General features: G+C 39.7%; 2 protein-coding genes across 5 annotated transcripts in view; one reads left to right on the top strand and one right to left on the bottom strand.

Annotated features, from left to right (window-relative positions):
• Positions 1–3,294: 3,294 nt before the first annotated feature.
• LOC140339022 (uncharacterized) lies at positions 3,295–14,020 on the bottom strand. Of its 4 annotated transcripts, none has more exons than XM_072423510.1 (11): positions 13,734–14,020; positions 12,842–12,970; positions 12,613–12,740; positions 12,398–12,489; positions 12,217–12,316; positions 11,895–11,984; positions 6,416–6,752; positions 6,065–6,222; positions 4,933–5,118; positions 4,387–4,455; positions 3,295–4,306 (listed from the first exon to the last, which is right to left on the bottom strand). In XM_072423510.1, exons 3-11 carry the CDS (start codon positions 12,644–12,646, stop codon positions 3,798–3,800), a joined length of 1,575 nt encoding a protein of 524 aa, XP_072279611.1. In that variant the 5' UTR covers positions 12,647–12,740; positions 12,842–12,970; positions 13,734–14,020; the 3' UTR covers positions 3,295–3,797. The 4 variants fall into 4 exon arrangements, with proteins under 4 accessions (XP_072279611.1, XP_072279613.1, XP_072279612.1 ...); XM_072423512.1 differs by having other exon boundaries at positions 6,416–6,695; positions 13,734–14,019; XM_072423513.1 differs by having other exon boundaries at positions 4,089–4,306; positions 5,066–5,118.
• The window catches only part of LOC140338892 (GTP-binding protein Rheb-like), a 27,497-nt gene continuing 13,454 nt past the window's right edge, over positions 13,822–27,864 (top strand). The window contains exon 1 of the mRNA XM_072423211.1: positions 13,822–13,864. The gene's annotated coding sequence lies outside the window, so the exon portion shown is untranslated. The remainder of the gene's footprint in view (positions 13,865–27,864) is intronic.

Below are 27,864 nucleotides of genomic sequence, written 5' to 3'. Positions count from 1 at the left end.
GCAGTGTCTATGAAAAAGGAACCCCAAAAAACAGTTATAGTAGTTGGCAAGAAATGGATTCTTTTCTGGGTTTTTTGTCCATCGGGTGAGATTTCGGTCTATGACACGGTAACAATCCTGTCATTTGTGGGTTGTCAGATCAGCAAGGTCGCTTGCTGGCAAGCACAATTCTGTAATACATAAAAATATGCAATATGAGTTAAAGTCGTCTCCCCAGTGATTGCTACATATAGGCTTTACTCATTTATTTACTTTATGTTTTTTAAATACTTCAGATTTCAAAAATACATTAATAAAGGCATACATGTAGTCCCTGAGTTAAGGATACAGATGCTTCCTAGATACTCACAGGCTTCCCTGCTCCCTGCACTACTTGCTGAAGAAATCTTTTGTGGGTGATCTTACGGGTGAGCTCTTTCTTCAGCCTCTTGTAACTCTTTAATGACCAGGACAAACTCTGCAGTTGTTTCTTTTTGCATATCAAAGCAAAGCTTGCTCCAGAAGTTAATGAATATCCAGGCTCCATATAAATTTGTTTTTTTGCTTTGTGATTAACTCACAGGGGATTTTATACAGTAACTGACCCCACATTGCCTAATAATATGATGAGACAAACATCTTTCCCTATTACACCTAATAAAATAATGTACCTGTTCCGACTTACATACAAATTCAACTTAAGAACAAACCTACAGTCCCTATCTCATATGTAACCCGGGAACTACCTGTGCTGTAGTAGTTCTTTGTAGTGCACACTTATAAATAAATGTATGATATGTTAATACTAAGAGCAGGGGAACCTAAAGTAAATCTTTAGCTTTAGGGTGGGTACCCTGGTGATTGCGAAAAAAAAAGAAGCATATTTCCATCAGTGAAGCACTAGGTTTGAAAGCCCTATCCTACAACATTGGGGACCAGGTTGTTATTCTATGTCTACCATCAAAACGTTGAATGTTAGGCAAATATGTTTTTTTTTCTATATATATTCTTTCCCACTTTAGTTCATGAATATGGTTGTGCTGCGTGTGAAACTTTTCATGTGTGAGATGAGATAATTTTCATGAAGTAGATTAGTAGTTGTAGTTGTCTGGTATTCCAAAAACGAATACTGAGAACCATATGATTTCCATGTTTGGTAAGACTTTAGGTAAAACCTTTCATGCAATCTAATCATGGATCAAGCTTCTCACCAGTGGGACAAGATGGTCTCTAAAAACCTTTCCACATTCTAAATACAAATTTGGCTGCTGTTCTTTAATTTGAATATTCTGATAAAATGGAGCCTTCAGGAAAAAACTTTTCAGCATTCAGAATATGAAAACATCTTCACTGGTGTACGAATGATCATGACCATTCTGGATTTCTTTGCACAAACTGTGAAGTCTTTGATGAGTAGCAGGATTTTCTTTTGACTATATCATTTCTCACAATCAGAGTTTGCATATAGATTTTCTACTTCACGCTTTACTTTCACTTAAAGCGAACTATCACCACAATTTGTACTTTATATGGAACAGTAGATTAATTATTCATTAAATACATTTTTTTTTAAAAAAACTCTTTGTCATTATTTTTGATGCCTTCTCTTGTATATTTGAACACTATGAAAAGCCAAGACTGATTTCCCTATAAAGCCTTTCCCACATTCTGTACAGAAGTATGGCAAGTCACTGGTGTGAATTTTCAGATGGTAAATAAGATTTGATCTGTCTGTAAAACATTTACCACATTCAGAACAAAAATATGGCTTCTCTCCGTGTGAAGTCTTTCATGTGAGATAAGCGATGATTTCCAAGAAAAACATTTCCTCCATACAGGGCAGAAGAACGATTTTGTGCTTGAGTGAGCCACCAGGTGTTTCGCAAGAGATAATTTTAAAGTAAAGCATTTACTGTACTCCAAACATAAAAATGGCTTCTCTCCCATTCCCAACATTCTGAACATGAATATGGCTTCTCTCCTTTATAAGTCCTCTGACACATCTGATACTGCCCAGCTGTCAGTTTTCTTCTGTGGATTGGACTCAAATCTGTGCATTACAGAGGAACTTTTTGGGATAGTGTAGTGACACGCTGATGTCAAAGTATGACCTGCACAATTTCCACGTTGCACCCCTGACACAATGCCCATCTCGGTACCCAAGCTGCTCAACTGCTCTTTATGTTCGGCAGCGCATTAGTTGTGTGAGCAACTATTCTCCAAGATGAAGATGAACAAAACATCGCACAGGAGTCGTCTTACTGATAAACACCTTCACTCAATCCTGAGGATTTCCTCAGCTCCGAGCCTGACCCCAAACACTGATGAACTAGCATCCAAGAAGAGATGCCAGGTATCTGGCTTGGACCTTGAATTAATATTTTCTTTATGTACTTTACCTTGCTACTCCAAGGCATGGACTTAAATGGTTGGATTTTCATGGAGGAAAATTTTTATTATTATTGTTAGCCTGTGCAAAAAGCTTACCATTGGAATTTAATTCAGAAGGCTACAAATAGAGGCAAGAATGAGGCATAAGATTTTTTCTTTATTAAAATTAAAACAATAATTCTTAGGCTCATTTCCCACTAAAATTTGTATTGTTTGTTGTATGTCATATGCAAGTATTTATATGGCCAGGACTGTCCTTAGAATATACAGCACCCTTTCTAAAGATTTAGAGCCCCCCATCAGGGTACCAACCACCTTGATGTACAGTATTTCAGTAGAATAAATTCTTTGTAACAGCAAGCTTCAAACAGCTTTTACATTTTTTGGTGCTTTAGTCATTAAGAGTGGAAAAGGGACAATTATTCTAAAATTAGCAGCTGGCATGTAATTTGTCAACTACTAATGTCAGAAAAAAAGAATTAAAGCACTATTAAAGCTGCACAGTTCCACCCACTACCTATCAATGTCTGCCCACCTCTTCATGGTGAAAAGGTGTGTGCATAAGCATCTGCTCAACAGATACTTTTTCCATAAAGGCAAATATATTTTTGATGACACCCCATGTTGAAAAATTCAAAAGCCTAGTGTACTCAATACTTGAGTCATGTAAAAAAGACCCTTTTTGAGGAAATTAAGGAGTGAGATGACAAGTCACTGCCATAGTTATGATTTTTACTTACCTTATTCCTCAATTCTGCAACTGCTGGTTCTTTCCTACTCTTAGTGATGTTGTGGGTTGTGTGTGGACCCACAATGTTGTCACCAACAAGACATGACTAGTACTGTAGTCGACAATTTCAGAGACTGAAGGATGAGAGAATGTTAGAGAATAGACTTTGGTTCATGAGAGCAAGAAGCCTGGAGTGAAGAAAAATGCAAAACAAAAATGTATTTACAGGTTCTCGAATCCTGACAAAACCATTCTTTTCTACATTTTTAAATACAATTGTTTTTTTAAACAAATGAATTACAATGATAATTTTAAATGCAATAAATATTGACATGACTGTAAAATATTTCAAATACTTAAAAATATCAATTGTTTTTTCTTAAAAAAAATATAAATATATATGCAAAGTAAAACAAGGATAAGTATTTAAAACACGTGTCAGGGGGTCTAGTTATAAAGCTGTGAATCTGACATTCACCAAAACATTCTCTTGCAGGAAATCTTCCAAGTTTGTCTGTTTCAATATTAGGGTTTCATTTGTTTTCATTCTCCACCAGTTAATGTTTCAGTGAACGTCTGATTCACAGCTTTAAAAATAGATTTGCTATTACACATAATTTTTAAATATAAACCCACCCTAACAAAAAAGAAGAAAACCAATAGATTTTTAAAGCTATTTCCTCCCCACACCCCTCGTTCAATGTCCATGTTGAGCATGCTCCCCACTTTCAGTAACTTTTGGTTCAGTGTTTCCCAGACTAATAGAAGAGTCCCGATCACCCAATGGCTTGATTATTGCAGATATTGAAGGTGAAGAGAGGCCTGCTTGGAAACTTTTGGAAATTGGCTCTAAAAGTGTAAGAAAATCTTTGAATTTGGAAATTTCCTCTCTCTTGAGCCTCTCCATTTTATTGGAATGTTCCACAAAGCTACGATGGAACAATTGTAGTTCAGTTTTGATTGCCTCCTGGCTTTCCTGAATTTTCTCTTGAGTAGCATGAATAAGCATCAAGTCCTGATGAATGTACGAAAGTGGGCGTTTTATTTGTTTTGTGTCACTCTTCATTGTAGTTGAATTTTCTTGGACTTTATCCAATATATGTTTCAACATTTCAGGGTCTTGCATACCTATATGTGTAGGATCAGCCATTTGAGGTTTGTTGTCGGATTGTTGCCCTTCTTTAAATGCCATAGGGTACATTGTATCTACAAAACAAAAAATCTACGTTTGTAGTCCCTGGTTTTCGGTGCTTTACTTATATATTGAAATAAAATTTTACAATTACCTTTTGTTTCTGTGGCAGCAGTTTGATCTTCATCATGGTATGTAGGAAACTCGGCATCCATTTGGACATCTGAGGGTAAAAAAAAGTTTTTCTCATAACTATTAAAAGGGACAATATATTGTCATATATATCGGATTTTGAAACATTTTCTAGGTAACATAACACAGTAGAATCATACAAGATTCAGGAAGAAGTTGTGACAGACCTTTGGAAACAGACTCCCCAGTGACAACCCCCAGTGACGCACTCTTCAGTGTCGGAGGACCCCCGTGACAGACCCCACTCAGGCCGCCCATTAGCTACGTGTTCTGTTCCCACTCTGACTCGAATTCCGGACTGACCTCATCCACCACTGCCTCAGCCCCCCACTCACCTCTAATCAGTGAGGAATTTCTTTATGAGTTTGGCAGTGATCGACTAGTTGTCAGAAGATGAAAAGCACATGAGAGTAAAATGCAGAAGCAGCTGCACCTGCAATGACTGTAACATTTGAATCTTCTAGCAATAATAAGTGTCTAAAAAAAATGTAAAAACTGAAAAAATTACCATCTTCAAATTTTGGTGTTGTTTCTCCAAATCCAGCCTCCGTAGGGCAAAAATCAGCCAGTGGAGTTGCTACCCGGGGGGTTGGAGTCTCTACAGCCCTCACAGGGGAATCGACGGAACAACTTAAATGTACCTTATGAGCAGACTGTTGAATCTCTTGGCCGGCTACTCCTCTCCTTTGCAGTACTGAAAAAGAAAATGTAACGGCTACAAGTCCCGCATTACTTGCGACGTATAAGACACGTCTCTGCATACACATACAATGCTGTAAATTTAGCTCCATTTACTGGGGTTTTTTTCAAAGAAACAATGCTAAGGCTCCAATGTTTCAAGAGGGTTGGCTGATCTGCATCTACCCTATCGCTCTTTTAGCGATCACTGGCTGTATATAGATGACAACAAATCCAAGGTGGATGTGGTGACGTCAACACTTAGCTATTTGAAAAACATAATCAGAAGGCAACCACTGTAAGTGAATATGTCATTTGGCCATATTATCAGAACTGATGAGATGTTAACTACCAGGATCAACTGGTGAATTATAACTACATATATGCACACTTATAAAAACTTATAAAGTGAGATTCAGATTTTTGCCTGGAATTATTGACTGGTTAAGAGTGGAGCAAATATTAACATATTCTTGAATAAAATGATAAATTATCAATTGTTCTTCTGCCTTTACACTAAAATAAAAGTTTATCAGTTATAATAACATCTGCCAGGACTATTTGGTTAATGAGGAATATAAATTAATAATTTGCCCTCAACAACTGCTAATTATGTAATAATTAATGGAGAAAAAATATCCTGACTTCTACCTCTTAAATAAAGGATCAATAAAAGCTATTTGTGATCGATATTTATCGATACATTGAAACAAAATAAATACATTTAAATATTAAAATTCGGGGTCCTCTCTTCCAGTGTCACTGTCTGTATTGGCTGTGTAATATGTTGGCGCTATATAATTCATGTTTATTAATAATATAATAATAAGCATAATAAATAGGAAAATCCAAATTATATTTGATCGATAATTTAAATATTCTATTCTAATAGCTGAAATACTAATAAAAAAACAAAAAACAAAATAAAAACAACAAAACATTATTACTGAATACATATTTACCTAGACGATCAGAGTCAACATAGTTACTCTCGATCCCCGAAACAGATTCATTGCCTATGACGGATAACAAGTTTTCCTCATATTCAAGAAGTTGTAGAGGCTCTGTAGTTAGTTTGCCATCATTTTTTTTACATGCGGCTACCTTCTTTTTTATGTATCTGGCAAAAAAAAAAAGTATGTTTTAAAATAATCAGTTCAGAAAAATACAATACCATTTTTGCTTTTGTGTCCTATCATATAAAATAAATTACATTTTGTAAAATGCAATTCTTTAGTTAAAACACTTTTATTATAAATAATGCTAACAAAATCTTGATTTTATTATTAAAAATATAAATGAAATAAATGTACCTTTTTATGCTCGATATTCTTTTCTTACACTGTTGTTTAGTGCGTGCTGAAGATCCTATGGCATTGACCCTTTGTATGATGGAAGCCCACATCTGATTTTTTCTCTTTAACGTGGTTGTGGACACAAGATTCCCAAATAAATGCGGCCAATGTAATATCACACCTTCAACAAGGACTTCATTTTCCTCTATGGTAAACTTTTCATGCCTCGGTTTCTTTTCTATTTTTGCCTTGCGCCGTTGTGACGTCTCCAGGCCGCTGCTGCTGGTTCTGCCACTTTCTGCATTAGAAACATCCATCGCCTTACCAAGAGCCTCGCTTCTGGATAAATCCAGCACTCAAAAATTAAGAAATGGAAAAAAACCTCATTTCCTTTGCATGCCTATACCCATCACAGAAGGTTCAAGGCCAATGCTTTCATTTTTTATCTTTGATAACTTTTTTTAACAAGATTTATCTAAATGATTACCACTTTCAACGGCAAGTTGACCCTTTTCAGTCTCGATTGACAGAGATTTAACATTTGATCTAGTTCGCAACTATAATACTTTTAGAGTGTAATTGCCACCAAAAACCTGTTGGCATTTTTATAAATGTGATGTTTAAATGTCAAAAACATATTTAGAAAGTAATGGTGAGAAACTATGGCATTCATGTCGTTATTCACCAAACTTTATAATTAGGGCTTCAATCTGCACCATGAATATATATTTATCAAGATTATTTTTTAATAAGCTACTTGCCTTCCACAATTCACAATGATATCTAATGGTAAACAAAATCTAAAAAACATTTATAACGGAAATAAATATCAGTAAAATAGCTTTGATCTAAAACCCATTTTACACTTTGTAGGGCATTGGAAAGTACCTCCAGAAGCCCATAACAGTTATCCAATGAGAATAAATATTTTTTCCCTAAATATTTAGGTAAGGACACAACGGGCCTGATTTATTAAGGTTTTTCAAGACTGGAGAAGATAGATTATAATGGGAGAGCTTGGGAAATCCAAAAAACCTGGAATAGATCTGATCGAGAAATGAAAACATTTGCCCAATAATTGCAAATAATTTTTAATCCATTTCAGGTTTGCTGGATCCCTATGGTTCATCCATAATCTACTGCAGTCTTGGAGACCAATAGGCCATTTCAGGGGTGGGCGGGAGAACACTAGGCCGGACTATGAGTCCCACCCTAATGGCTCCGCCCACCACCAGAAAACCCCCCGCTTAAGTTAAATCCCTCTACTCCGTATGCATTGCAGAGGAGAGGGATTTCCCTTCAGGGAGCCTTCCCTATTTACCGCGCTGGGGGAAGTACATAAAAATAAATAGGGGAGCAACAGCAAGGAGGCGGCTCCGGTAGTTCCTAACGCCCCCTGGCAGATCCAGCCGTCAACCCGCTGGAACAAACTATCGGCTAGGCCGTATCTGGCCTAAAAGCCGGAGTTTTCCGACCCCTGCTCTAAGGCATAATTACTAAAGATTCAATAAAGAGAAATTTTCTATTTATGACATCAACTGTCTTTGCTCACAAATCCCATTCTGCTGATTTTCTTCCTTTCTTTTTAGATGGTTCTACTTTCTATCATCTACACCACAATACAGTTAGTCCCCGGGTACATACGAGATAGGGACTGTAGGTTTGTTCTTAAGTTTAATTTGTATGCAAGTCGGAACAGGTACATTATTTATTTATTTTTAATGTTCATAACAATAGGAAAAAAAAGGACTATAAAGAAGGGGAGAAAACTTAACACGACAAATATATAAAAGGAAAAAAAAAAAATATCCCCAAGTTCTGATTCAAAAAACAGTAAAATAAACAATCTGTCAAGATTCTGTATACAAATGTGTTCACATGTATCTATAACATGCATGGGCAAACTACAGCCCAATAAGGTTGTTTCTCCGGCCCTTTTATTGGTCAGCCAGAGCCGTAGAACATGTTCCCCGCCTCGTGAAGGTGGGCGGGCTGTGTCCCTGCACACAACCCGCCCACTCTCCCATTGCAGGTGGGAAGCGGGAAGCTGAGACAGCTCAGGACTCGCTGGGCTCAATTTGTGAAGGGAACAAGGGCTTTTTACTACTTAAGGAAAGTGAAAATGTTTTTCTTCCTGAAAGCTAGTTCATCTTAAGGATATGTTGAGGTTTAAAATTAGATGGACCTGCAAATTAGTTATAAATGTTGACAGTCAAAATTGTCACTAGGTGACACTAAAACAACTTTGGTAAAAAGGTATTTTCTAAAATGGTATTTCGTTAGGAGTAACTATAAATTATGGGGTGTACGATGTGTTCCTCAAATCTTTCTTCATAGACGTGCATGGTGGTATCTAATAGGTATTGTGCTGTTGTTTCTTTACATGTGTGTACCATACATAGGCCTTTGTGTCTGTATGTGGATTAGGAGTCAGCAGCCAGATTTAAAAAATGTAAACAAACTGAGAATAATAACAATAATATTTATGTCAGGAAAGAAAGGCACACTTTTCTGATAGTTGGGGGGGGTGAATAACAGGACAGACGAGGGCTCCCGACTGGATTTATTCCATCAGTCATATAAACTACATGACTTGTGTACTTTTAATAAATATCTACCAATAATTCTACAAAAAGATCAGTTGGTTGCAATCAATATGGTATTGAATTTACTTCACAATGCCTGGCAATCCAATCATCTTTTATCAGATTGGTGATCACATTGAAAGTGAAAAGTCTCAGTTTTGAGTCTGTGAGCACTTAAACCTCTTACAGAGATCTAATGAATGTCAGAGAATTGTCACTGAGCTAATGCACTGCTGCTCAATCAATACTCATTCACTTCAATGCAATACATGCATAAGCTTGCATTGTGCTGCACGTTACCACAAGTGCATTGGGTGCTATTCAGAACAAATCAGAACCAAGCATAAATCAGAGAAATAGAGTGTCACTATTGAAATTTCTCATGATTTTGGAAAGTTGAGTATTTGTTTGAGTTTTCAAAGCAGAAGTAGGAGCGATTAACATGCGAATCATGCCATAATTCTAACCTAATGCAGCTGGATCTGTGAAATAATGTTTGTGTTACTAATAATAATGTGCAATTTCTGAATGATTAATGAAGGTAAATGATGTCAGAAAATGACAGGATAAAACAATTTTATAATCAAGAGCCTGAGAATTGCTAATGAAGCTACAGCCAAAGGTAATTGTCAGTTTTGGTTTTCCAGTATGTGAGTGGAGCTCCCTCATCAATACAGATGCAGCACTTGAGGATTATACTTGTATGTATGTATGTATGTATATATATATATGTGTATGTATGTATGTATATATGTGTGTGTATGTATGTATGTATGTATGTGAATGGAGCTGGCAGCAGGAGATCAGGCTTATTCACTAAAACAGTGGGATAAAGTCCAATACAAAGAAGTCTTTATATATATATTACACATGCTACTGTACATTTATATTACAGATTTTAGTATTTTTATGCACTCTTGTTTTAACAGTTTTTTTCTTTAAAATGTATTTTTAAATATTGGACATATTTTGGTGAGTTATGTCTAAGAATTATATCATATTCATGTATGTATATATATATTAATATATTCATGTTTTGTCTACCTGTTAAGGGTCAAAATCCAGTCCGGCCCCTCTGTCAAATTTTAGAACCCATTGTGGCCACCTAGTCAAAAAGTTTGCCCACCCCTGATCTATAACATAGCAGTGATGGTTTATCTAGATACAGTACTCTTTAGAAAATCAACATTAAAACAACATTTATGGAGCCTAGACATTCATTAACTTCTGGAGCAAACTGTGCTTTGATATGCAAAAAGAAACAGCTGCAGAGTTTGTCTTCATCATTAAAGAGTTACAAGAGCTTGCAGAACAGCAAACGATTTTTTCTGCAGGTCATGCAAACTACCCCCTCCCCCCATCAAGGGCATGGTCCTATCCATGTAAACGTGCCCGCCCCACTACACCCCTGCCTATGTGTCACTTCCCCCAGAGTGACGTCATGCTACCAGAATCCGCCCAGACCTACGATGGGAAAGTGGGCGGGTTGTGTTCAGAGAGACAACCCGCCCGCCTCCGAGCCTGCAATTCCATATGGAAGACATAATCCGGGGCTCTGCCTTGTGCGCCTTCCCCGGCCAACGGGGTCCTTCTCCTGACCCCGCAGGGGGGGGGAGACCAGCCGGAGATGCAGAACAGCAAAAACATAGACATCTTAGACTTTAGTTGAGTGAAAAGGGTAAGAGTAAAAAAAAGCTGGATATTTTTTTTAAATGTTAGGGAATGGGTGGGAGGTTATTATTTGCCCCAACATCAGCTTTAACATCGAAACAGGCATTTATATGATGACAATAGATGATGTACCACATGCCTGGTTTTACAGAGTTACATAGGTTGAAAATATACTTGAAAACCTGCATATTTTGGATAGAACCATATACATACATAGTTGATCCAGACAAAGGCAAAACAATCATTATAAAACATGGTTCAATTTACTCCAAACGGGGAAAAAAAAATCCTTCTCAATTCCATAATGCAGTTGGATGTTCCCTGGATCAACAGTCTCTGTGTCATTCCTTTTAAAATGTAATATCCGGTTATATTATATAGGAACCAATATTATATTATATTTTAGAAACCACTCTAGCCTTTTCTTCTAAAAATCTATAGTACTTGCTAAAACTGCTTTCTGAGTCTATTTCACAGCTTTTACTGTAAAGAATCCCCTCTTTATGAGACTAAGCTTTTTCTCCAGGTGGAATAAGCACCCCCTTGTCCTCTGCAATGAATTAATGAGAAGCAAATGCTCTCTATATTTATATAAGGAGCTCATATCTCTAATTATACGTCTCTTCTCAAGGGAGAATAGATTCAGTTCAAGTAATCTCTCCTCATAGCTGAGCTCCTCCATTCCTTTTATTAGTTGCCCTTCTCTGCACTCTCTACAGTGCCACTTTTTCATCGGTTTTAAAGCCTGGTGCCCAAAACTGGACTGCAGATGAGGTCTGGACAATGCTCTGTACAAGGGCAGGATAATGACTCCACCTTCCTCTTTTAATACAAGAAAGTACTAGCTTTAGATATTGCAGCTTGCCGTTACTTACTGTTATTAAGTCTATGATCTACCAGAACCCCCAATCCCCCTTTTCTGATTTTGCCTCCCCCAAATGTATTCCCCCTAGACAGTATGAAGGATGCATGTTGTTAGCTCCCAAGTGCAGAACTTTACATTTCTCAATATTAAACATCATTTGCCACTTGGCTGCCCAATTAAAGAGTACAAGATACAATGCCTTCACAATTTAGAAATGACTGGCTTATCATGATAACTTACCCAGCTTCACACCCATCTATTGATAAATAAAGTTTTTTTATACATGAACCTTTAAAAGCAATGTGACATTTGAAAAGTAAGCAAAGAGATTGATGTAGTGAATAGGACTCTTCTAAATGTACTGTTCATGACTCACCTGTGCTTATGTCTGAAGAAAGTTCCTCCTCTTTTTTAATTCCCCTTCTTTTCATATGTCTTCTATGCACCTCAGCTTTGATATTGGTGTCTGTGAATAAAGATGAGAGTGAAGCCACCTGTACTGAGATGTATGAGAGACCCTGGAGAGGGGGAGACTGGTCACGTCTTGGCTGGTGACACACATGATGTGAGGAGGGGAGCCAGAGTCTAATACAGGCTGATGGCTCCTGGCCCCCCCAATGGGCACATACACATACATAGGGTCTGAGATTGTTGTAGTGACAAGCAAGGAAAATCTTGGACCCAATTATAGTGTGTACCTGTGCTGATCTCGGGTGGGATTTCCTCTTCCTCAAATGGCTCATTTTTCATCACATAAGACTCTTCATCTTCAACTTTAACAACAACTAGGCCTTCGACCTAGATAAGATACAATACAACATATTTTTTAGACCGGTTGATTAATAATGAAACAACGAGAAAACCTTCAATTCTATTTACCTGATCATGTGGTGAGATCTTACAGTCATCCTGTGTAGAATCCTGGGAATACCGAGGGCGGGGACATCTCTCTGGGGTATTTCTGGATCCATCTGTAGGAAACACACCCACTGACTGAATCCATTATTTCTATGTCTTTATATCACGGGATGTGTGTATATAGGTGGATCCTCATTACTCTTCTCTCCTTTACAAGAAATTAAATCTCCTCTTACCCGGTGATGTGAGGGGCGGCCGGTTCTCCATCATGATGTCCTTGTACAGATTCTTGTGTACTTCTAAATACAGCTTATGTGTAAAGTAAAGGCAATCAATGATGCCACTTTAAAAACTAAAAGTACATCTGAAAAACAAAGATAAAACATATACAATAAAAGTAGTATCCAAAATGCAAGATCTGCTTAGTTACTTTCTTGCCCACATTCCAACATGCCCTATACATACGCCTCTTTAAAAGCTCCCCATTTGTCTTCAAGTGGAAAACCATAATGTTCTATCCAAGTGGTGGGGCCGTGCTCCAATCTCTCGGGAAGTATGCTTAGTGCCTTGGTATTGCCTATGGCAGTTCTTGACCTTGACCAATGGAAAAATGTGAATGGATTTAAAGATAGTAGACATCATGTATACATCTATGTTGATGTTCGGTCTCTATGCAGGTTTACTTTATTGTCCCTCCTCTCGGTATATACTGTATATACGTACCCCCAGTAGCAGCGGAAAAGACCTGTAAAAATGGGACAGCTGAGACCAACCTTTCCTAACCTTTTAAGACTAGGGGCGCCTCTGAAATAAATTTGGGGTCTCAGGGACCACTGAGAAAATGAACCCACTGAAGGACGGTGAGAAGAATGCCCCCATTAGATTGTCAGCTCCAAAGATCACAGGTGTGATCCTAATAGCCCTGCCAAAGGTGCTGAATCCAGAACTATGCATGCACCAACAGATGGTCAATCAACCAAACCTCAAGGAACCCCGAAAAACCACTGGAGGGACCCTAGCGTTTCACCAAATCCCTGGTGTGTACGATTGGCCCCCGATATATTTCCATTTCATACCTTATAAATAATAGGAGCGGTAGGGCATTGTAGGGGGAAGGCTACATTTGGGAAAAGCTGTGTCCTGAATACACAGGGCACATCACCAAAACAGAAAGTGTAAGGAATACCAAATGTAAGAGTTGTTTCAATAATAATGCAAAAATACGCCCCAGCGCCATCACAACCCGGCCCGGAGGAGCTCACCATCTAATGTCCTACAAGACGGTCATTTGTTGGGGTGTCCTATCCATTACTGGGACCCCCTTCTAATTAGAGGACATGATTATTATTAGTATTACCTCCTCCTCATTGGGTGGCCAACCTGATGCTCTCTGATCTACTTGGGCTTTTTTGTGTTCATTTCTTGAGGGCTACAACAAAATGGCCGCCGCCTGTCCTGCACTTGGGACAACGCAGCTCTCTTCATGAGGTAAGCTGGAGTTAGCAGCTGTAATATCATCATTAGAATTCACTGATAGAATAAAAGGAAAATGATCAGACCAATGTATAGTAATAGCTGTAATAACGCGGCCATAATGAGCCAATAGCCGAGCTCTCCATACAGAAGGGGGAAAGCAGAGTTATGTGTCCGCCCTCTAACGGCCTATCTGAGCATTACATCTAGGAGAAGTTTCAGTGGAGGGAGCCGGAAGTGATGTCAGAAGAGAGGGTGGGCGGAGCTTTCAGTGATGTCACTAAGAGCTGGGAGTGAAGCGTTATGGTCTAACATAACAGATATAAAGGGTGATGGTATGGAGGTTGTTATGATAGGAGTGCTGGCTTGTGCTGGGTGCAGTTTGCAGTGATGATGGGAATGGGAATTCTCAGTGACAGAGGTGCTGTGTTGCAGTGGGGGTGGCAGTAACTGTGGTGCTGTGTTGCAGTAACTGGAGAGTTACTGGAGACAGAGGTGATGTGGTTTGCAGTGACAGAGGTGCAATGTTGCAGTGACAGTGGTACTGTAGAGCACTTATTATTTAAATGTTTTTTATGTTGTCACTTGTCACTGGTGTGGTATTTGTGTGCCACTTTTGATGGAGGGTGCTATTCCCTTATGGGCTAGCCCTGAAGTCTTGGAGAGTGCCTTGGCCTAAAAACCAGGCGCTCGTGTCCATCCCGGCTTCGGCTGGGTGGGCTTAGTATCCAGCCCTCGTCTGGAGCTTCGCTTCGGAGGGTTTGGAGAAAAAGGGTGGCCCTTCCTCTTTTGAGGAGGGATTACCAAATAGTACCCCAGTGCACGTTTTTTGTGTGGTGTTTTTGCACTAACACTTTTACCGTCATGGGGTGTGTTTTAGCACGGATCGCGAGATTCGATAAAAAAAAAAAAAAAAAAAGGGGTACTGTATTGCAGTAGGGGTTGCAGTGACAGAAGTTTTGTGGTGCTGTGTTGCAGTAAGAGTTGCAGTTACAGGGGTGATGTGTTGCAGTGACAGAGGTGCAATGTTGCATTAACTGAGGTGCTGTGTTGTATGGGGGGTTGCAGTTACAGAGGTGCTGTTTTGCAGTGGGAGTTGCAATGACAGAGATGCTATGTTGCAATAGGGGTTGCAGTGATAGAGGTTTTTTGGTGTTGTGGTGGGGGTTAACGTGACAGGGATGCAATTTTGCAGTAACTGGGTTGCTGTGTTATAGTGGGGTTGTAGTGACAGAGGTTCTGTGTTGCAGTGGGGGTTGCAGTGACAGAGGGTCTGTGTTGCAATAGGGGTTGCAGTGACAGGGGTGATGTGTTGCAGTGAAAGAGGTGCAATGTTGCAGTAACTGGGGTGTTGGATTGCAGTGACATTGGTGCTGTCTTGCAGTGGGAGGTGCTGTGTTGCAGTAACTGGGATGCTGTAATTCAGTTGGGGTTGCAGTGACAGGTGTTGTGTTGCAGTGGGGGCTGCAGTGACAGAGGATCTTTGTTGCAGTAACTGTGGTGCTGTGTTGCAGCCGGGGTTGCAGTGACAGAACTGCTGTGTTGTAGTAACTAGAGTGCTGTGTTATAATAGGGGTTGCAGTGACAGATGTTGTGGTGCTGTGTTATAGTAGCAGTTGCAGTGACTGAGGTTCTGTAGTTCTGTGTTGTAGTAACTGGGTTACTTTTTTTATAGTAGGGGTTGCAGTCACAGAGGTTATGTAGTGCTGTGTTGTAGTAGGGGTTGCAGAGACATAGATGCTGTGTTGTAGTGGGGGGTTGCAGTGACAGAAATTCTGTGGTTCTGTGTTGCAGTAAGGGTTGCAGTGCCAGGGGTTACGTGTTGCAGTGGGGGTTGCAGTGACAGGGGTGCTGAGGTGCAATGGGGGTTGCAGTGACCAAGGTTTTTTGGTGTTGTGTTGCAGTGAGGGTCTCAGTGACAGAGGTACTGTTTTGCAGTATCAGGTGCTGAGGTTTAGTGGGGGTTGCATTGATAGAAGTTCTGTGGTGCTGTGTTGCAGTAGGGGATGCAGTGACATGGTTCATGTGTTGCAGTGACAGAGGTGCAATGTTGCAGTAACTGGGGTGCTGTGTTGCAGTGGGGGTTGCAGTGACAGAGGTTCCGTGTTGCAATAACTGAGGTGCTGTGTTGTAGTGGGGTTGCAGCGACAGAGCTGCTGTGTTGTAGTGGGGTTCCAGTGACAGAGTAACTGTGGTGCTGTGGTACAGTGACAGAGGTGCTCTGTTATAGTGGGGGTTGCAGTGACAGAGGTTCTGTGGTGCTGTGTTGCAGTGGAGATTGTAGTGACAGAGGTGCTGTGTTGCAGTAACTGGGGTGCTGTTATAGTGGGGGTTGCAGTGACAGAGATTCTGTGGTTTTGTCTTGCAGTGGGGGGTTGCAGTGACAGAGGTGCTGTGTTGTAATGGATGTTGCAGTGATAGAGGTGCTGTGTTGAAGTAACTGGGATGCTGTGTTGTAGTGGGGGTTGTACTGACAGAGGTGCTGTGTAGAAATGGAGGGTGCAGTAACGGGGGTTCTGTTTTGTAGCAGCATAGGTGCTTTGTTGCAGTAACTGGGGGGGTGCTATTTTGTAGTGGGAGTTGCAATAGCAGAGGTGCTGTGTTGCAGTGAGAGTTGATGTGTTATAGTGGGGGTTTCAGCGACAGGGGTAGTGCGTTGCGGTAACTGGGGTGCTGTGTTATAGTGGGGGTTGCAGTGACGGGTGCTGTGTGGAGTTTGAAGGTGCCTAAAGTTGCTGGTTTGCAGTGACTGGAGTGCTGGTTTACAGGTGAGAGGGAGTAAAGAGTCCATTTGTTCATATTTGCACTAATACCGATACATTCTAAGAAGACGCCTATTTATAGCCCCCAGTTGTTGCAGTGTCGGGACCCCCATAAGTTCTCAACTGGAGGAAATGCAGGCAGGCAAAAGCACTGGAATCACTGCACATTCTCTTCCAAATCAAAACATAAAAAATGTATTAAATTTGTGTTATTTTTTTTCTATAAAGAGAATATTAGGCTTGTCAAAATAATAGCAGTGTGGAGTTCAATTAGTGGGGTAATTCATATTGTGAAAATACCGGTCAGATACAGCCCTTATATAAGAAAGAAAGGAAGGCATGCTTGTTATAGTGCATTTCTCTCTAAAAATTTGTGTAAAATAAGTTGCTCCAGCCATTGTTCAGAAGAAAAGCACACTGTTGATTGGAGAAGGGAACACATTTAATGAGGTGCAGAAATTAATTGGCTGCTCAGCTAAAATAATACCAAATGGATGGAAAAATAGCCAAAACAGCTAAGACTCAGTAAATGATATAATTGGAAGACACCTATATTAAGCCAAGCTATCGACAAGAAGCCCCGACAATGTCCCAGGGTTGAAAAAAAAAAGATGTGCTAAATAGGTTAGTTTCTGCCAAAGAACGCATTGACTGGCCTAAAAAGAAATGACACAACAGTATGTGGACTGATGAAAGCAAGATTGTTCTTTTTGGGTCATCTTGGTTCCAGACCAATCAGATTGGCTTTATGGAGTGGGCAGCTCAATCCCCAGACCCTAATCCAATACAAAACTTATGGGGTGACATGAGGAAAAAGGCAAGAAGTGCAAATTTTGAATTGAAATAGAATGTGCAGTGTTCCCTATGCAATTCTATGTATGGAAACAAAAGCTTTATGAGGATTTTGAGCTTTATTCACATTTTTAAGCACGCTAGCTAGTTTTCTGAACACAATGGGTGCAGGGCGACTCGCCTTCACCTGGTCACGATCAACCCTGAAGGGGGTAGGCTCTGCCAGACATAGCATTGGATGCTCGTTGAGGTGAGCAAAATTGTTACTAAAGTGTATCAAAACCAAACTTTAGTGGTTTTTAAATGGAATTCAGAACTTTTCTTTTACAAATACACATTAAAATGGAATTTGTTTTTCTTCACACATTTTCACATCTTCACAAGAAATTCTACTAAAAAGTATGGCTGTCCTTTAATTAGTGCTTCCTGAACCCCCCCCACCACCTCTCAGTGCATACACTTTCCTTGTAGATCGAGCAATCTTCACCCTAAACACTAGTGTGCTATGCCTTTTAATGACAGTTATTGGAGAAAAAGCGGTAGACATAGCCAATTGTATGCCCGTTTAGAGAGGAGGGTCCGGGGCCCTCACGCATTAGCACATTTTACATCTCCCTATTTTCACTTCTGTGAAGAATAGAACCGCAATGCACAAGGACACAGAGGTCTGAAACTCACAGATGTGTAGTTACAGAACGTGAGCTCAAGTCAGTTAGTAAACACACTGTGGCAGAGGTAGGTATGAGTTCCTCTTGCAGGGAACAATATTTTTGTTTTTGCTTCCCTAACACGGTCAACTTAGAGCCCAACCCCAGGGGACAATGGGCTTGTGTCAAGAAGGGCAACAGCGACATCATTCTTTCAAAGGAAAACATTAAGGACAGACTGAAATTTTGTCGGAAGTACAAGGATTGGACACCAAAGAACTAGCACATTATTTTCTTTGCTGAATCCTCTTTCAGATCGTTTGGGACATCTGTATAATAGAAAGGGCTCGCTCATAATCCTGCTCATGTTCACTTTCATGAACAAAAAAAAGTATCAAAGCGTCCGCCAAGAGCAACTTCTCCCAACAATCCAGGTGCAATCTGGTGATGATCGGTGTGTTTTGAAGCACGATGGAGCAACATGTCACCGGGCAAAAATGATAAAGTGGCTCAGAGTTGACAACATAGACATTTTGGTGACAGGGGTTCTGTTTTGCAGTGACAAAATTGCAATGTTGCAGTGGGTTCTGCAGAAACTGCAAATATGCAACAACTGCAAATATTGACAACGTAAATGTATTTGCCCAAAAAAGGTCTTTAAAACTTACAAAACATTTATACATTTTCTTAAGTATACCATAAAAATAGTCACAATCTGACAAAAGATTGTGACAAATTTCGGGTCAGTGGGGTTTTTCTTGGAAGAATTGGACGTGATGTTGTGATCCTATCTTCTGTGTCATCAGTTGGGGAGATACTGGAGTGTTATACATATTATGTTGACCACCTAGAGAAAATAAAAGAGTCACATTTATTGATACTACTAATGTAGAACTCAAGGTGAATAACACACCTTTAGTCCAGTTATTGTACATCCAATTTCAGAACAGAAAATGATGGAAATTTCTTCATTTTAATTTTTGATGACAAGGAAGGGAGAGCGATTCATACCAGACACCTGGCAAGAAATACCAGGGACTCTAAGGAATAACTGACGGAGATGTAATGAAGATTTTTACCATTGTCTGGGTGCTTAAATCCAACTTTGCTGGTCAGTTTTCAGATGGTCCAGCTTTCTACTGCCTATACCACAGCACTTCCTGTATAACATAAAAGCAAAATAAAGTCACTTCTTGTTTCCAGTCTGTGTTAATGGGAGATTCTTGTACTCATTCTGCTCTTCCCCTTGATTCACCCTCTTCTCAACATTGCATTACCGTACGTTGTTGCCCTTTCTCTCCCTTGTTACAGGCTTTAAAACTATTCTCCAAACCCATTCTGTTTCCATCACATTGTGACTGTTCTCTTTCTCCTGGTCTGAATGTCTACCATATGTATACCTGCTATGCTCCATGGTTATCACGTGTCCCTCTTCTGCCCCAAGATGTGTCTGTACCTTCTTCCCAGCAAATAGTTCTAGAATCTAGAATGAGCTGGCCAAGATCCCTGTCACGTGACTTAATAGATGCTGATACATCACAATTTCACTTTATTAACTTTTTTTGTTCACCTCTTCTAGAAAAAAAAAGTTTTGGATTTCTCATTATCTTGAGTTGGCCTAAGCCATAATAAAATAATTGTGCAATCCATTCATGGTGGCATCACTCACTAGGTCATGTGACAGTGTTCCCGCTTAGCTCATTAGGAAACATTCCCATACGGGGAGTTAGAATATCTGAATGGAATTAATGGGCACACAGATCTATCGTCTCTGTGACCTTTGCTTCTTATCTTGCAGGTTCACCAAACTTCAAACAAAACGTTAGTTTAGCCTAAGATTTGTTTCTCTTCTTTTATCTTCTGGAATGAAATTAATGGAAGAAGTGTTACTTACTGATGTACCTATGCAAGGACTATATACAGTGGCCTGATGGCGATGACAACAACCCCACAGAGTTTTATATAGTGACAAAATTAGATTCTTTTAGTACAAGATCCATCTTTGGATCTAAGGGTGGTCAGACTCCGACCTCACGTGGACTAAAAGAAAAATTAGTGTATGACTCATTTTATGATCCGAACATGCTTGTCTAATCTATCACTTTCCCATACAGTCTCTTTGATTACGGTACTAAGTCAGTACTTGTGCATTGGTAATACATGCCGGGGAAGGACGGGCACACATAACTCACATAAACAAAAACTGGCAATTAAAAGCAGGAGCAATGCACAAAGTGTAGAGAAAGGGAACAAAGAGATCAGTGCATATAAAACACTTCTAAATTTTGTGTTTAATCCTCACATATGCTTATCTCTGAAAATATTTCCTCTTCTTTATTCCTTAACATCTCCTTCTTCCTCAGCTTTGCCCTCTCTCCGAGTGGCTCTTGGATCTGTAAATAAAATTGAGATTAAAGCTCCCTGTACTAAGATGTATAAAATATCCCAAAGGGTGTGTGTGGGGGAGACTGGTGACACACAATGACATGATGTGGGGAGGAGAGCTGGAGTCTAAGAGGCTGATAGCCCCTGACTCCCCTCACTGGGCACATACTGTCCCCCCATTACAGTCTACTGAGAAAGGAGAGGGGAGAAGAGGAGATTGTTGTAGTCACTAAACAAGGAGAATCTGGGACTTTTTTCTGGATTTATTACTCACCTGTGCTAATCCCCGGAAGGACTTTTTAATTTTGACTTAATCACCCATTCTAATCTCTTGAAAAAATTCCTCTTTGCACGACTCATTAATCTTGACACATATCACACTGACATCTGCAGCTTGACTTCTAAATTGACTTACATTTTCTCCCGAGGTAACCAATGACATACAAAAACAATATTTATTTTAAAACCTGGTCCTTGGTTAGCTACACTATATCACACTGCATTCCATTTACCTGATAATCATGTAAGATCACTTGAAATTCTTGTGAGGAATGCTGGGAATAAAGTGAAATAGGACGTCTCTGTTGTTCACCTAAGGAACATTCAATGAAGTGTTGGTTAAACAATAAAACAATACTCCTTATTTGGGGTTCATCACAGCAATGGAGCCAGGGCTTTGCTAGAACAGGGAGGCAGAGGTGGAATTTGGATTGGCGACTTGGTGTTCGAAGAACATCAGAAAAACACCTTGAAAGATAAAAAATCTATTCCACAGCCAAAAAGCCACTTACCGGTGTGAATTCTCTGATGTACAAGACTAGATCTTTAAGTAAAACACTTCCTAAATTCCAAACATGAAAATGGTTTTGCTCCAGTATGACTCATTTGATGCAAAATAAGAAGAACTCTCATCGTAAAATATTTTCCACATTTCGAACATGAAAAGGGTTTCTCCCCAGTGTGAGTTTGCTGATGCTCAAAAAGTGAATTGTTTTTCACACTCCCAAACATGAAAATGGCTTCACTCCCGTGTGAGTCCTCTTGTGGTCAATAAGATGGGTCCTCCAAGTAAAACATTCAGCACAAGAAAATGGCTTCTCTCCTGTGTGACTCATCTGATGGGAGATCAAATAACCTCTCTCTGTAAAACTTTTTCCACATTCCGAACATGAATGGCTTTTCAAGCGGATGAATTTTGCGATAATGGACTCGTATGGACTTCCTCATGTATGATGAGACACAGTTTGCCAGAAAAACTTTTGTCACATCTAAAACAGGAAAATGTCTTCTCGCCTGTGTGAGTCCTCTAGTGTGTTCAAATTTGACCTTCTAGCAAAATATCTCCCCCATTTAGAACAAGAATATGAAGCCTAAATGAGATTTCTGATGTAAAATGAGACTCGATCTCCGAGTAAAACTTTTCTCACATTCTGTACATGAGTGTACGTTCTCCTCTTCATGCCCTCCCTTGTGTGATTTGAGGTCAGCAGTCTGTACAGCCTTGGAGAGCTTTATTAAATCAGGGCCAATGTCTTTACCACCCTTAGAAGATGGGAACATTTCGTGATGATGGTTCTGCACTATGAAATACTGGATGCAGATTTGGAATCATGAGGTTTTCTTCTGAAGTAGGAGTTGTAATGTTATCATCTTCTATTTCACAATCGAAGCGTTAGCAGTACCTTTTTCCTTGTCACTCCTGTTGTGTTGCCTATCTAGAATAAAGAATTAAAGCTAAACTTCGGGCACAAAAAAAATTAAAAAACTTTATTTTAGATATATTTTTGGGATGGGATACAGAAGATCACGCTCCTATAGGCTACAGAACAGTACAGGGGGACGGAAACACAACAACAACATTTGTTTTGCCTGGATTTCAGATGTAGGCTTAGAGTAATGAAATAAAGACCCAGACACATATAACCGGTATAATACATCTTTAAGTTCATTAGTTCATTATAATAAATAAACAGTGCTTCCATAACTACCTAAATGTATATTTATAAAAGCTCACTGCTGCAGAGGCGAATATGTCAGAGTGAGATGCTATGCACTGTAAAATGTTGTCAAAGACTGGGCTGTGATTATGATCACTATCCACCAGATACGGGAAGCTGCGAAGGTGACGGACACCTTGAGACACCTTAAGAGCCCGGCAGAGGCCGGGCTCTTAAGAGAGAAGTGCCATTGAAAAGAAGAGATATACTTACCTGTCCATGTCACCTACCTCCCCTGTGTTTTCTTCTTCCGGCCCCCATGTTGGGGGCATGTTGTGTAGAAACAGCAAGAATGGAATTACAGCACTCTCAATGACTCTGGAATTACAGCACTACTGACAGAGAAGGGGGGAAAAGAAGAGATTGTTGTAGTGACCGAACAAGGAAAATATGGCACTCTTTTCTGGATTTAGTGTTTATTACTCACCTGTGCTGGACATTCCTCCTTATAAGGCCCATCACCCATGACGTAGATTTTTTTTTAACATCTTCTGTTTTAAATTAATTCTGACAAACAACAAATCAATAAAAATGATGTCCATTTTCTCCAACTGGATATGGTACCTAGAGTTTAGGTACCTTTCAACTACAATCCATCCAATCCAGCCCGTTTGTGGAATCCAGGGAGCAATGAGGGCTGAAATTGTTCTCTAATTTATTTCCGTTACTGGACCTACCTATGGGAAACATAACCAACAAGGTGTTATTTCTTAGACTTCAAGTCAAATCACACATTTCACGAGGGTGAGGTCAGAAGGATAACTGCATGTTGTACAATAATGGACCTCAGTAAAACTTCTCACCTGTATGAGTTCTAAGATTTACAATAAGACTTGATCTTTGGCTAAAACATTTTCCACATTCTGAACAGAAAAACAGCTTCTCGCCTTCATGAACCATCTGATGTGAAATAAGATGATCTTTCTTAGGGAAAGACTTCCCACATTTATCACAAGAGAAAGGCTTTTCAGTTGTATGAGTTTTATGATGCCAGAGGAGTTGCTGCTTCTGAGAAAAACATTTCCCACATTTGAATAAGGCTTCACCTCTGTGTGAGTTCTCTGATTTTCAATAAGACTTGATCTCCGAGTAAAACTCTTCCCACAATCAGAGCAGCAATGTGGCTTCAACCCTGTATGAATTCTCCTTTGTTCGATAAGGCTGGTCCTCCAGGAGAAATATTTGCTACAATCAGAACACGAAAAAGGTTTCTCTCCCGTGTGACTCATCTGATGTGAGATCAGGTAGCCTTTCTCAGAAAAAACATTTACCACATTCTGAACATGAATAATGTCTCTCTGCTGGGTGAGTTTTCTGGTGTTTAACGAGTTGCTCTTTCTGCAAAAACCATTTTCCACATTTTGAACATGTATAGATCTTCTCCCTCATATGAGCCTCCTCGTGTATGATAAGAGACAGTTTGGTGGAAAAACTTTTATCGCGTTTGGAACAGGAAAATGGTTTCTCTCCTGTGTGAGTTCCCTGATGCGTGGTAAGAGTTGACCTTCTGGCAAAACATCTCCCACATTCTGTACATGAATAGGAAGGCTTCAGAAAGCCATGAGATTTCCGATGCAAGAATCAACTGGACGTCCGAGAGAAACATTTGTCACACTCCGTACACGAATATGTCTTCTCTCCTTGGCGAGACCTATGGTGTAAGGTGAGGTCTTATTTCTTGGAAAAGCTTTCACTGCACTCAGAACAAGAGAACGTCTCATTTCATCTACAATCTGTATGACGGACGTCAAAAGGTAAGCGATCGGGAAAACTCCGCATGTGCACCAAGGGGTCAAATAATAGATCTGCTCTGGGAGAAACTGAAAGGACAGTTTGGGTAAAGGGGGTTTCCTCCATAGAATCAATTGTCATGTCATCATCTTCTACTTCACTATCTGCAGGAACAAATAGAAATGGTAAACCAGAACATTAACACCAATCAAGAACAAATTAACATTAGAGAGATGATTGCTTTCTGCATTGGTTAATGGATCGTATAAGCTTTGCAAAACTTTTGGTCAATAAGGAAATAAATTTAATGAAACATCAAATCGTTCAAATATCTATGAGAACAATGCCATTTTCAATCAATATTTGGGCAGAATGCCAATTAACATTTAATTGGGCACATTTTCTGTCGATTAACTAACCGCCATGCTGAAATTGATATTTGTTCGTGCTACGATTATTTTGATACTTCATTTCTATAAAGTCTTTTAACCACCTGGGTGTTACACTGATGTCTAGATTTCTGTTCCAAAAGCGGTACACTGTTTTTCATGAAATTTTTTTTTTTGCAATTGTAGACCTGTAACTTACAGAAATACGTCCAAACATGGTTCTAGTAGATATCATGAATATAAAAAATGTTTGAAACACACAATCATGTAAAAAAAAAAAAATTACTGTATTTTTTGCCGTATAAGACGCACTTGTTCTTCCCCAAAACTGGGGGGGAAAAATTAGTGCGTCCTATATGACAAACGTGTTATAAAATAATTAAAATAATATACTCACCCGATACCCGGATCCTGCGTGTGTCTCTGGCTGCAGCAGCGTCTGTCTCCTCTTCTCTCTGGCAGCAGCACGTGTCTTCTCCTGTCTGTAGTGCAGAGCGAAAGAAGCCGGCACAGCGCCACCTGCTGTTCCCTGTCCTAACTGCCGTACAGTGGAAAAAAAGCACAGAGTGATCAGAAGGGGAATTTGAATGACAGAGTGATCAGAAAGGAATTTTGAATGACACAGAGTGATCAGAAAGGGAATTTGAAAGGCATAGAGTGATCAGAAAGGCAATTTGAATGGCACATGAGTGATCAGAAGGGGAATAATCTTTCAGAATCTTTTTTTTCTAGATTTTCCTCCTTTAAAATTGGGTGCGTCTTATATTACGGCGAAAATAAAATTAAAAAACACAAAAATCAACAAGAATACATAAATAAATGAAAAATACTGAAAATGCGATAATTCGGTATACTGTATAGTAATATATTTTTCTAAAACACCTCCCTAGTGTCCGTCACATACCTATAGACAAAACCACATAAATATATTTTCTATTATTTTGTATTGATTGGATACAGGAGTTTGTATTCAATCCAATACAAAATGTGTTTGAATGAGTTTCAATTTGAATTTCCTGCACACGTGCCGACGTCATCGCCGAGGGACACGTACACGCTACGGATGGAGAAGAAGCCGGCCGGCTTCTTCTTCTCGGAGAAGGCACCCGACGCTGGAACACGACGCTGGAGATCGACGCTGGCTGATCGCAGCGGGACCAGGTAAGTGATCGATAAACCTGAACTGTATTTTCATAAAGTGAGAAAAGTTCGGGTTTATCAATAATTGTAATTTTTTTTAACCCGAACCAAGGTCGGGTTTAGCGCTAGGGTGGTTAATAAACCAATACTAAATAACATTCGCCCACCATAGCGTGTTGAAATGTCCCGCACATCTACGTACAGGGAGTATGCAACTCTTTTACCCTCCTGCTATTCACACTTAAGTTCTAGAAGCTGGAAAAGCCAACTGGTACATTCTCAGTATATGAAGGATGGCCTATAGCCCCAACAAAGATTTGAAGATTCTACAGGAAAGCAAATCCTTTATATGTAAATGAAATATTCATTGTTGTCAAAGTGGTTCCAATTGAAAGGGAAACATCAGCAGACCAAATAAGAGAATGTAGTATCCACATTTTAGTTTCATGACATTATCTTACTTAAAGTATGACCTTTTGTTTTTTGTTCAGCAGGTAATAACATATTTGTAGACATAGGGTGAATATATAAGTCACCTATGCTGATGTCCATAGCAGTTTTCTCCTCTTTAATTCTCACATGTCCTTCCTTCTCCTCAACTGTGACATCTTGTTGAGTGTCTCTGTGAATGAAGATGGGAGTGTACTGAGATGTATGAGAGACCCCAGAGAGTGTGTGTAGAGAGAGACTGGTCACGTCTCTTGGCTGGTGACACTGACACGATGTGAGGAGGAGAGCCGAAGTCAAATAGAGCCTGATGGCTCCTGACCTTCACTGGGCACATATTGTCTCCCCATTACTATCCGCTGACAGAGGAGGGGGTAGACGAAGAGATTGTTGTAGTGACTGAACAAGGAGATCTGGGACTCTTTTCTGGATTTAGTGTTTATTACCCACCGCTGCTGATCTCTGGAGGAAAAGCCTCTTCTTTAACCCCCCTAGCGCTCAGTTTTTTGATGCAAAAGGTGATCCTATTTTTTTGCATAGAAATTTTTGTTTATATTGTGGGCCTGTAATTCTTAGGATTAACTCCCAGGTATAATATTTATATTTATTACATTATAATCATAAATTATAATATAATACATAATTATAAATCATAATAAAAAATTATGAAATATTAGACCACAACAATGTAATTTATCAAAAAAAAAACTTTTTTATCAAAAATTTCTCACTGAAATTTTCCAAACAGGGGTGCAATATTATTGATAAATAATAATATAAATTAAATGCAGATTTTAGAAAAAAAATCTTTTAAAATTTCCCACCCGGCCACGGCCCCCCACGGACAGGCGCCCCGGCATCACAGCGGGATCGTCCGATTGCCGTTGGAGCGCGGGGCAGAGGTAAGGGGGGCTTCCAAAGTTACCCCAAGTGTGACTTGGGGTTACTGCTTTTTGCATGTTTTTTTCCACCCTAAATCACACTTGGGATTACCTCTAGGGGGGTAATCCAATGTCTTTCGTCCTCTGTTGACATTTTTCTGAATTACTCTGATGCCTGGAAATAACAAGAGGGAAACTCCTTGTGTTCAGATCTTTGGAAGACCTGATGTTCCTGATGTGGAGTCCCGGAAATACAGAGGAGGGGGACTTCTCCCTGGGGTATTTCTGGATCCATCTGTAGGAAACACACTGACTGAATACATTGTCTTATGTCTTTATATCACAGGATGTGTGTATCTAGGGGGCTCCTCAATATTCATCTCTCTTTTACAAGAAATTAAAGTCCTCTCTTACCCGATAAAGTACGGGGCGAACCATTCTCCATCATAACATTCTTGTAGAGGACCTCTCTTATTTTTACTTAGGAGGTGCTTTTCTCTCACAAACTTGGACCTCGAAGGTACCAAAGATAACAATAATGCTGATATACAACCACAAATGCTGCCCAATCAAATTCAAATAAATCCCTTTGAAGTCTGTCGCACCCTAAGCCCAGACCTGTACATACATATCTGACTTCTCTCCCAGTCACACTTCCCCTTGCTGGCACTAAATAACACCGCCATATGAGAAAATGTCTTGCAGATTACAGTTTTACCAAGTCTGTTGGATCTTTAAATCGGATTTTTACTCGTATGCGTCTCCGTCACCACCTGTCACTGGGGGGTAGTCATTGCCCATGTACTGCAACCATTACCAGTTCACTGCCCATGTACTGCTGCCA

This window comes from Pyxicephalus adspersus, chromosome 10 (assembly GCF_032062135.1).
Source record: "Pyxicephalus adspersus chromosome 10, UCB_Pads_2.0, whole genome shotgun sequence".
In the NCBI taxonomy this organism is placed as follows: Eukaryota; Metazoa; Chordata; class Amphibia; order Anura; family Pyxicephalidae; genus Pyxicephalus; species Pyxicephalus adspersus.
Note: the sequence above shows the minus strand (reverse complement) of the source record. Positions and strands in the feature narration are given on the sequence as shown.